The sequence below is a fragment of the Alligator sinensis genome, unplaced genomic scaffold (genome assembly GCF_000455745.1).
Source record: "Alligator sinensis unplaced genomic scaffold, ASM45574v1 scaffold686_1, whole genome shotgun sequence".
In the NCBI taxonomy this organism is placed as follows: Eukaryota; Metazoa; Chordata; order Crocodylia; family Alligatoridae; genus Alligator; species Alligator sinensis.
In genome coordinates, this window is record NW_005842760.1 from 223,372 (window position 1) to 234,908 (window position 11,537).

The window sequence follows — 11,537 nt, forward strand, 5'->3', positions numbered from 1 at the left end:
CCCCCCCCCTTTGCAGGGCAAAGGCAGCAAGGTCCCCAGCAGATCTGCCCCCTTTCACCTGTGTGGCCAATGCAATATATTGTAGCTAAGACAACAAGATTTGATTTCAGATGGTTCTCAGCAGCCTTTGAGTAGGAAGCTCTGCTCATTTTGCAAGGGAGAGGCAGAAAGGTGGCTACAAGGGAAGAGTAGTGCATAGTAGATGACATGCAAGTGCTCCCTCTAGTGAATGTTGTGTATGGCTGAGGGAATGGTGATCACTTCTGGAAGAGGCAGTGGCAGAAATCAGACTGTAATAATTAAAGGGTCAGTGCTCACAGCCTAGTCCAGTAAACAAGCCTGTCAGTACTTTAATGCCAGTTGAGAATCACAACTTCCATTGAAAAATGATACTTTTCATAAATACACTGACTTTAGCACTGAACATCTTACATGCCACTGAATTGTATCAGAAATACAATGCGAACATCCCCATCAACTACTGGCCAGTCTGTATCTGTGCAGCTTTTGGGAGCTGGGAGAGAAGTGGGAGGGGATATAAGGGAAAAAGATAGCTGGAAGAAAACTGTACCCTCCAGAACCTTGGCTAACATGTCTAAGTTAACCCTAAGACTCATGCAGGTTACTCACTGCTTACCCCCCCTGCCTGTTCCGAGAAGGAGCTTACTCTGTTCTTGCTGGTTGCAGCAGAACACATAGGAGCAAAAGGGGCTGTGTATTAGACATTACTGTGTACAGGAGGAGGAATGGGATGAATAAGCCAAGCTTCACAAATCCTCTAGTGCATCAGGTTTCTGTACTTTCACCATTATGGCTGAACTGTACCTCCTTCAGAGCTCAGACAGGAACAGCCACCCACTCCATTTCTTTCTGCAGGGAAGGAAGCTCTTTCCTCGTGAACAGGAGTCACTCAAGTAAGTGAACCTGATCCCAGCAGCTCAAACCTGTCAGTCATTGACTTTGTTTTTGTAACACAGCTAGAGCTCTACCTTATGGGGAATATTTTCAGGGTGAGTGACAGTGATGGGCACAGCTTATACTCTTAGTGTCTTTTTGTACCCCCTGAAGTGAGCTCTGTACATTCATATATAGCTTATCTACTGCTTGCACAGCTTGGGCCATACACATTTGGCTAAAGAAATTACTTGAATTTTACTCTGGGCAGATGAAGACCAATTTTTGCTGCATCTTCGATAGCAGGCTCCTCTTAGAAACAGCCTTGAAAGTGGCACAGTATAATTTTCTGCTGTAGCTGAATCAGTGCAGGATGGATTATTTATTCTGCCTAGACTGCAAAGTTTCTTGGGGAAGTAAAGACCTGAGCCAAGGATATTCAGCTGCAGACAGGTCAGCCACATATTTTGTCCTAGCTGTCCACAGATTTGGTCAGTGTTACACAGACCTGGAGCAATGCACCAAGGGACAACATCCCTTACAACTGAACACAAACAGGACAAAGGGGGTGCAGACAGGACTTGGAAAACCCTTGGGATTAATCCCTCATGTATAAAAGCAAAACTGTTCCCCTTACAACACCAAGGAGCAATTCAACAAGAATTTACAACCTGGGTTCTTTGTAGCACCAGTGTCCAACACAGGAGTTGTGTAGTAGAACCACAAGGCAAGCCTATGCCAAGGCTTTGTGCTTCCTTTGTTCCAGAGCTGTTTCACCACCATCATCTCCACACTGGTGTTAACCCCCAGCTTTGCCTAGGCTGTGCTTCTGAGAGTCTCTTTTCTCATCTGTGGTCACACAGCCCCATTTTCCTGTCTGGGTTTCTGTACAGATGCATGAGAAGGGGTGAGTGATGGAGCTAATGTGCAGAAGAATCCAGCCAGAAGAGTAAGTCCTAGGCCACCCCAGGCACAGAACATGGACCAGCCGTAGCCATGGCTGATGTCCTCTGGCAGCCCATATACAAAGCGAGGATAGCGAGACAATTCAAAATTGATCCCAGCCACGCAAGTGCAGAGTGAGATGATACAGCACGTACCTGCAGGAGAAAAGAAAGAGTAAAGTGATGAGTCTACTTATGTTAAATGATTTCTCCTCTTCCTCTAGTCTGTGCAGTGTCCAGTCTTAGAGCTGTGACCCATTCTTTCCAGGAAAGCCATCCACAATGTGAACAGCTGAGTCCTGCTCCAGTCTAACCCAGTGGACTGTCTACTTTCCAAGCCGTGACATTTCCACCTGTTAAATTCAGTTTTTTGCTGCCTTTCCAATTTCATGTACCTACATGAGTTGAGTAGGCAAAACACAGCTAGTTGAGAGTGGCTTCAAGTCATTTTGCCCACAAAGGTTTCTTAGCTCTTCCACTCCCTTTGTTATGGTTTTGATTTCTGATGTTTGTGGCTTCTACCACTAAAGTGAATGTGCCATTTGTTCTCAGATCATGAAGGCTCAGAAATCTCAAGTTATTTAGATGCTTAATTCCCGCTAGAGTTCAGCCATGGTGCTGAAAAGTATCTGTGTTCAAGTGCTAAATCCAACAACTGGGTGTTACCATGGTCCTCAGAACCCCCATTCACCTGTAGCTATAACAGTGTAGGTGTCTGATTGGGGTTGGTAAAATCCAGGCAGCTCCTAGAGCTCCATATGCACAAAACGGCTAATGCCCAATACCAAAATCCTTGGGGATATTCCCTTTACAGTCAGTCACTGCCAGTCTGCTGCAAAATGTAAGGACTCTACACAAGGTGGAACAGCTTCAACAGGAAACCATGGAAGACCCACTGCAGGATATCCTATAGCCCTTGGGGTTAGGACACTCAAAGATTCAAGTCCCTTCTCCAAAACAGGCAGGAGGGACTTGCAGCTCAGTACCCTGGTGCTCTGATCACTAAGGTATAGTGTTTGTTCATAAGGTATAGCAACTTTTTTTTTCCCCCCTGGTGGAAAAAGTCTGCCTTGGCTTAGGCACTTAACTCTGAGCAATGGGCAGGTTCATGACTTTGAAGCCTGACTGCAGAGACATCACTGTCCCAACTCAAGCTGGAGCGGGGGAGGGATGATGCTGAGCGGCAGATTTGGCAGGGGTCTAAGCAGCCGGACGTGAAGCAGGTGGCAGTGCGGAGTCACCGCTCCGCGGGGCCCTCCAAAGTGCATGGCCTGGGACAGTCACCCCAATCTGCACCCCCCAAGGACAGCCCTGGATGTGGGCTGAGGAGCCTGGGTGCCTGCCAGGGGGCTGAGAATTCCATGAGGCAGCAAGCAGACAAGGTTCTTTGGGTAAATCCAATATCTTTTATTAGACCAACTTAAAATATTTGGAAAAAAAAAGCTTTTGGGTACAAATACCTTTAATCAGGCTGAGGAAGCATCTGCAGATGGTCTCTGCTCTTCCTGGGTAGAGTGGTAAAGCAGCCAGAAGCCAGAGAATCATTTGAGTTGGTCTAATAAAAGATACAGAATTTACCCAAAGAACCTTGTCTGCCTGTGTCTTTAGGCCAACACAGCTACAACCTACACCCCTGAGGCAGCAACACACTAATAATGCTCTTGTAGATTTAACCTCCTTAAGAATCCAGTGCACTGAGTCTCCAGAACACACTTTCAGTGCTGATTCCCAGAGAAAAGTTGAAATCATCCTTACCTAGCTTGGTGATGGTGTAGAAGCCACTACTGAGAGTCCCTTGCTCTCACCTGCACTGTATATATAGCACAACAATGTAAGCCTGCAGTCATTTACTGGTGTGGCCACATCTCCCTGAGAAAGTTTGAATAGCCAAGTTCTAGCACTGGAGGGCCAGGAGTCAAAGTAGCACTTCCTGCATGAGACAACCCAAGCCCTGCTATTTGGGAACTGGCATCCAATTGACTTGGAAGTGGTGAATAGTTTGTACTTCAGGTCTCCTGGGGTAGTTGCTTACCTTGGGCTCAACTACTTGCAGCTCCTTTCCTCCCTTCTGCATGAAGCACCAAGGCCAAGCAGTGTAACTTCCAGCCCAGTATGCATCCACTTCTTGTCCTTCAGATCTGGCCTCACCCCACCCCCTCCAGCTCTCTGCTACTTAGAAGAATTCTTTTTTCCTTCTCTTGCAAGCCTGTCACAAGAGAAAGCACCACTCTGTTTTTCTTTTGGCTCAGGTCAATTTTTTGAGGCCTCTATAAGAAGGGGCGGCAGGGGGAAGAGTACTTCCTAGGCATTTTTTTTTGGCAGGAAGTAAAGGATTCTTACTGTGTCACATTTTTAAGGCTGAATTTGCTGGAGGCTGGCATCTTAGACTCATTCAACTATGTGGTACGCTCTAAAATAAACCCTGACTGCCTAGCAGGGAAGAAAGTCGACAAGCTGCTGTCTGGCATACGTGTGGTCCTTCACAGCAGACTTCTGTAACCTTGGAAACAGCTCATTTTCAAGGCTGACATCTCAGAAGCTTTTGTTCAAATGACTCCAAATTTTCACTGCCTTCAAGCTTGACCATTGAGTCCAGACCTACATTACCTGTGTCCAGCCTGACTGAGCCACTGTGGGGATCTGAAGAATGTAAAATTTAGTTTTAAACTAGAACACAGCCTCACCCTTACCTACAGACTCTGCTACTGCTTCATAAAAAGGGTAAAGGAAGTCTTATGCCTTGAAGCTGCAAGCTCATCTGCACTCATGAACTAATAAGGAACTGGTCTGGTTGGCAGTGCAATGGGACAACACAGGAAGTTCAGGTGTTGCATAAAGCTGTGCTCAAAGTCTAAGTTATGTCTCCTTTCAGGTAGCTGTGGGGACAAGTCACTGCACCCAACTCCTTAAAATATTGTATAGCACCTCTTATAGCAAGCTCCATTTTCAGGTTACAATAACACTAGAGTCAAGGCTGAGGTGATCTTTGCTCACTTATCCTAAAGCATCCACCACTGGACCCATGTAAACACACATAGTCTCTAATCCCAGCCCCATCATTCTGGTGGAATCCAAAAGCCCAGGCACTTTGATACCCTGATCCACCCCCATACCTGCTCACTGAGTACTGCTCAAACTACCACTGTTATGCTGTAAAAGTGAGATGCTCAGATCAAAACACCCCACAGAACCGAAGCAAGTAAACAGAACAACAGCAGGCTTCCCTTTTGTTCTACACCCCACACAGCTACTTTCCTTTTCCCTTGGTGTGTTGAAAGGCCTCTCTCCAGTGCTGCATGACAAGCCTGGACCCTACCACTGAGCTTTCTCCTCTACTGCAACTTAATTTGGGCTAATCAGTGCATGTCCACCCCCAACACACCTTTCCTGTGATACAAGATGCATCTTGCACTCCCTCTCCTGCTTGACATATTCAGCACCCTCCAGTTTTTATGAAGGACAAGGAACAGCTTGGAAAAGGAAGGAAAACAAGGAACAGCTCTGGACATATGGGGCAGAGCTATTTAGGATCTGGGCAGCAGGTCTGGGTCTGTTTTACTCAGAAAGTCACTGATACTTTAGAAATGGGGCTGAGGCCCTTCCATTTCCAGGCAGGCCCACATAAGCCCCTCCCTATTCAGAGTCTCTGCAGATCACTTAACACCAAGCTGCATTACTGCTACTTCTGTGGATAAGCAGGATTCCTTGGAGAGTGGAGGGAGGATGAGGCAGATGTCTCTGCTTCCCTGGTCTCCTGCACCATGGGCCACCTGTGGTTTTCATACAGATGATCTAGCTGTTAGGAGGTGTTCTCTCCTCCTTTTCAGATGCAGGAGTGGCAGAATGACCCCACTGAGGGCAATATGGCATATAATGCTGCGATTGCCCAAGCCAGGGTTGGCAGGCCCAACAGCATTTCCATGCCTGTGGAGGTGGCATTCTAAACAGAGAGGACCTTACTATGACTCTCCTGGAGGCAGAGAGGAGGGTCTGCTAGCTGAGGCAAGGAATTTCTATTCAGTGCTAGTGAGAAGAGCTAATTGCATGATGGGGAGGAAGGATGTCTCCTCAATGTTCACTGAATGGTGGTGTGCCAGCCCCACACTGCTATGAGGAACACCTCAGTGATCGGTATGGATGTCTTGTAGCAAAGATAAGATTCCTGCTTGACTCCAGCACATGTACTGGCACTGGTCCTCTTCTCCCCTGTTGCTTTGGAGCCCTTGCCCTGGAACAGTGCCCCGTCTCTTCCCCAGGAGCTTCCTCAGTTTTACAGTAATGCTTAGGCTATGTTAGTTGTGTCCCATTTCTGAGGTCCTGGTTTTTCTGCCCAAGCCAAGGCACTTAGTTTGGACTGAGGTAGTCTACCGCTGGATAAGCAAGGCTGGGACTCTGCCACAAGCAGCACCAGTTGGCACAAAGTGCCTCCCCCTGCTCTACAGAGTGCTGGACAAGGCAGGGTGTAGATATCATTTCCTACAGAGAAACAGCATCAAGACACACTTCTTCACCAAACGGGTTGAAAGGACTGGCTTAAGGTCTCTGAAAAGAGTAGCAGGTTGTATACTCAACAGCTTCCACCTCACTGCCAGAGGAATTACAAGAGTTGCATTCACCCTGCCCTTTATGCTACCTCACCAGGCAGCAGAGAGCAGCCCTATAGGAAGACAGCTACTTAAACAGATTCAGTTCTGTGCATGTGAGGCTGCAGTGAGCTCCATGCTCAGATCCATGGAACCACCCTGACTCAGTTCCTGTCAACATGGACCTAACACTTTAACATCTGTGTTACATTAATTGTTACCCTAATATACCATTTTGTGCTGTTTGCCAAGGGGGCTGGTTTGACCTTTACATGCCTGGAAAATGCTCTGTTACTTAATGTATAGAGTGAAGAAGAGAAAACCTCTCACCTCCCATGAGGAAGAGCAGCCCTGCCACATACTGCATGAGCTCGTGCTGTTTACAGCAGCCTAGCACACCAATGATCCATCCAAACAGAATGATAGAGACTGCCATGCCAATGAAACCAGCTGTCATCCTCCGCAGATCTGAGGAGAGAAAGAAAGAGAAGAGAGGAGGAAGAGGAGAGAAAGGAAGAAGCCACCCAAGATAGGATTTTGAGAAGGAAAGAGAACAGACAGGGAAGAACTGAAAGCATCCACAGAGTGTTAGGTCTTCTGCCTGACATTGGTATTCTCCCTCTAAAAGTGATCTGTGTAAATTATGCTGAGAGCCTCCAGATGAGGGCCTCCTTGTGCTGGGCACAGCAAATGGAGAGAATTTCTGTGCATGGCAAGAGGCAAATAGGACAGAAGGCTGTGGCATGGCAGGGGTACATCAGACTAGCAGAGCAAACACTGCTGTTGTTTACAATAGTTACATTTATGGCATAATTTTTTGGTTGGTTTGTTTCTTTGGTGCAGTGCTGGGTGGGCTTTTCCTTTGGGGAGGGGATTAACTGAAAAAGAAGAGGATAGTGAAGGGAAGGGAAGAAAACATAGAACAGGTAGACTGAGGCAGAGAGAGAGAGAGAGAGAGGGAGGGAGAGAGAGGGAGAGAGAGGGAGAGCACAAGCGCAGAACGGGGTTGGATCAAAGAGCCAATCAGGCAGGGAGAGAGAACATCCAAAGTAAAACCTGAAGAAATTGCTGTCCATGATTATCTGATGACCATTTTTGCCTACATCCCCCCTCCTCCTCCCCACCCCCCCCATAGTTTCTTCCCAACTGAGCTTACATGACAAGGAAGAGAGGGACATTTATATGTCCCATGGGGCTCTGAATAATGCTAACTGAGTCTCAGTATTCCCCTCACCACAAGGGACCATTATATCTGGGCTTAAAAACAGCCAGTGATTTTGGAAGCCTGATCTGTACACTACTTTTTAAAGGGTCTTTAAGTCCAAAGGACAGCCACTCAGCACTTTCTGAGAAACGGTCCTCTTGAGACATGTCTCAACTTGGACACCAAAATATACAGCACCACAACATACTAAGGGCCAGATTCTAGCCACATATTAGGTTTATGCATATTTATCCATGCCTAAGTGGATTTATGCACCTAAATGCAATTCTATTCCACCTGTTCAAGTCCCGAAAATCCATTAATGCATCTAACAACTTGTCTCACACTATCATTTTACCCTTACGACTGTTAAGACCGAGTCACAAAAAGCAGTAAGCACCAGCTTTTAGGTTAGCAGTTTTTCAGGGACTCAAGCAAAGAGGAACAGAATTACACTTAAGTGCCTACCTCCACTTACATAACAAGGGGAAGAGAATCTGGCCATAATTGCTTTTGAAAATCTAGGCCAGAGAGTGGGAATCCAATACAATGGACCCCTACACCCACAGGACTGTCACACTTTTGCTCATGTTCCTGTACTGCTCTCCAGCCAATATCCTTTGTGAAAGCAAGTGTGCAGCACCTCCTCAAATATGCGGACATGGGAGATTACAGTGTGACTTTTGCCATAATACGTTCACACCAGACACAGAAGTTTGTGACTTCTTATGAAGAGAAGTGATATCAGGCTGGAAACCACCAGGGGCAGTTAAATTGTTTCATAATTTTTGTCTGGAGGACATAAAAGGAGGGAACTCTACAAGGAAAGATACATAAGGGGCAGTGGAGGATACATAAGGGAAGCACATATAGGGGGAGGTGGGTTGAGGCATTTTCAAGTGGATTGCAAGTGGAAGACAGCTGGGAGAAGTTTGGAGTAGAGGGGTAGCACAAGGGGCAAGTAGGGTGAAAGAGCCAGGTTGGGATGCTTTCTGGGAGGGCAGGCTGCAAGAGGTGAGGAGCTGCAAAGGTTGAGCACAAGGAGGGAATGACAGGTACTGTGCAAACGTAAATGAACACACATTTCTATCCATGACCTAAAGAACATTACTTAATCCTTTAACACTGAGTAAGCAATGCAGAGTCCAGAGCACTAAGCACGGGTAGCCCAGAGTGCTACCCATGAAATCGCACCAATGCCTCCATCACATCAGAACTACTCCCAAAACCACCTATACTACCCCTAGACTAACCTTTCCAACTCTTCTCTAGGCTTTACTACAGACAACATGTCTTCCAGCCTCTACACCCAAGATGCATTTGGTTCTAGATGCCAACCTCTAGCCTCTGAGCCAAGGCCCTAGCTTGGCAACAACCAAGAGATTAAAGGCTCTGAATACGTTGGTACCTGGTTTAGGAGTGGTGCACGACTTGTTAAGAGTTTGGATCACTTACGGAGTGCATGCCATTCGTCCTGCCGGATAGTGTTGGTGATGTTGATGGGTAAGTTGCGGGGGAGGGAGGAGGAGGTATAGTGGTACTTGACAGCTGTGCAGCGCTGGATAACTCCTAAAAGAATCAGAAATATCAATGTCCAAATGCAATTCCAATGCTAAGCCCAAACTGCCCTTTTTTATTGTGGAATCTGCCAGCCCAGGACACTGGACACACAAAGAGTTTTACTACAAAGTGAACCCATTAATTCAACCAGTCCTTGAATTGACAGCTAGGATAATCAAAAACAGACATGTGGTTCTCATAGTCTGTGGGTGGGTGCACTGTGCGCTAACAGGGAAGGAAGGGACAGTCTTGGTATGAACAGGTGATGATGAAGAGGGAGCAGGGTGCTGACCCAAACAGGGTGAGGCCATAATAATAAGCAACCATTTCAAGGAGGAAGAGAAATTGTTTACTGACATACGTGGGGATATGAAATTCAGGGACACTGGACAGAAATGAAACAGGAAGAATTAAGATGAATGACAAAAAGAACTTGCTGATGCTCAAATAGTGACTACCCTATGGCCTGAGCTAAAGAAAAGAAGCATCAGCCCCACTGCTTGGAATTAGACAAAATTCACTAGTAAATGGAGAACAGGGCATGAACCCCGGCCCTACTGCCTGTATAATAGGAAGGGTAATTTCCTTCCTGAATGATCGTCACCTCCCACAAGGCTGTGATAAGAAGCTTTGGGAAGGTATCACTTCACAACCATAAGAGAGGAAAGTACAGAATGGAGTTTCCTACATGTTAAAAGCTGCCCTGATATAATTCAGAATTTACTCTGTACATCACTGTGCACACACCCATAAAGAGGAAGATTCTGAATTGTTCTCTTCCAGATGCTTACACAATCCCATGGTAGGGCCCCAGCACAAGTGACAGAAGAACAACTGCATTTTACCAGGTAAAGCTTTCCTTAAGTGCGAGAGCAATGGAGGTGGGAGAAGGTCAGTGTCCTTTTGAACCATCTGCAGGGCACTGTACAAATCCCACCATTTTCAACAACCAAATTTCCACACTGCCAAGTGGGGTTACACCTACAGCCTGCTGTACATGTCTTTAAAACATTTTACACAGATCTAAAATAAAGCTAAAACCCAGACGCATTGTGAGTAGTTCTATACAAAAACAACACCCTATAACGATCACCTCTTATAAAAGCCAGTGTCACATTAGTATCTAGATATTGCAAGAGGTCCCAAACAAGACTTTAAGATTTACCTCCTGTATTCAGTTCAGAAAGATTTGCGAAGGTAAAGCCTATCTAGCTAGCTATCTAGCTATATACAGATATAGATATCTATATTTCTATATCTAGATTTCTAGATAAACTTATATATTAGTAATTCCTTATAGTAACCTATAAAACATACATAAGAAAAAGGATTCAGTTAATCTCTTAGTATATAAATAAGAAGGTTGAATGATCTATAAAACAACTCACACTCTTGTGTCCCAAAGGATCTGAGCCGCGGAATCCTTGGCTAAAATGTCATTGATAGAATACTTGCTCTGTAATGCAATAGATTAGATCCATGTGAAAGCAAGAAGACACCAGCTCCTCATATTAATTTACTAGTTTAAAAAGATTTAAAAACTGCGGCTGGGAGTAGTCCTGACCACATCATGAAGGACTTCCATGAGCTGGGGGGTCGGGCTCAGCAAGTAAGGGGCACAGGTGGTATTCTCCTCCATCCTTCCAGTTGGCAGCAGCCAAAGGTGCCAGGATGCCTGCAACAGGGAAGTCAACCAGCGGCTTCAGAGATGGTGTCTTCAGGAGGGCTTTGGATTCTACAACTACGACCAGCAGTTCCAGAGAGAAGGCTTCCTAGGATTGGACGATCTTCATCTCTCTCCTAGAGGTAAGCATCTGTTCTCCCGCAGATTGGCTGATCTCCTCCGAAGAGCTTTAAACTAGGTTTGACAGGGAACGGGGAACCGGTGGTCGATGAGAACCCAGGGTTGGAAAGCCACAAACAAGGCACCATACCTAACCAGGTAAGCACTTAGGGGAACACATGCCATCAAGGCAAAGGGACACCAAGAACACCCACTGGGGGGCTAAATTGTCTTTACACAAATGCCAGGAGTATGGGGAACAAGCAGGAGGAAATCACACTCCTACTTGCTAGCACACAGTACGACCCAGTCGGCTTAACTGAAACATGGTGGGATTCTAAGCACGACTGGGCGGTAAGGCATTGAGGGGTACAGGTTGTATAGATGAGACAGTGGGGAGAAAAGGCAGGGGTGTAGCTCTCTATGTTAAGGAGCAGTACACATCTTCCATCATAAAGGCAGGAGTGGAGGGAAATACGGAGGCATTGTGGGTCAGGATCCAGGGGGGGCCAAGGGAAAAGGACTTGGTAGTGGGGGTCTACTACAGACCTCCTCACCAGGATGACGAG

General features: G+C 46.3%; 1 protein-coding gene across 1 annotated transcript; it reads right to left on the reverse strand.

Annotated features, from left to right (window-relative positions):
- Positions 1 to 21: 21 nt before the first annotated feature.
- On the reverse strand, positions 22 to 10,097 carry LOC102371082 (transmembrane protein 178B-like). Its single transcript, XM_025216669.1, has 4 exons — positions 10,031 to 10,097; positions 9,081 to 9,194; positions 6,752 to 6,889; positions 22 to 1,994 (listed from the first exon to the last, which is right to left on the reverse strand). Exons 1-4 carry the CDS (start codon positions 10,095 to 10,097, stop codon positions 1,750 to 1,752), a joined length of 564 nt encoding a protein of 187 aa, XP_025072454.1. The 3' UTR covers positions 22 to 1,749.
- Positions 10,098 to 11,537: the final 1,440 nt, after the last annotated feature.

Excerpts from the sequence above, each read along its gene's own strand:
- LOC102371082 (XM_025216669.1), bottom strand. The coding sequence starts at position 10,097 with ATGGTTCAAAAGGACACTGACCTTCTCCCACCTCCATTGCTCTCGCAC. Across the intron at positions 9,195-10,030 it reads CTTAAGGAAAGCTTTACCTG|GAGTTATCCAGCGCTGCACA; the intron begins GTAAAATGCAGT and ends TGATTCTTTTAG. Across the intron at positions 1,995-6,751 it reads GCTGCTCTTCCTCATGGGAG|GTACGTGCTGTATCATCTCA; the intron begins GTGAGAGGTTTT and ends TTTCTCCTGCAG.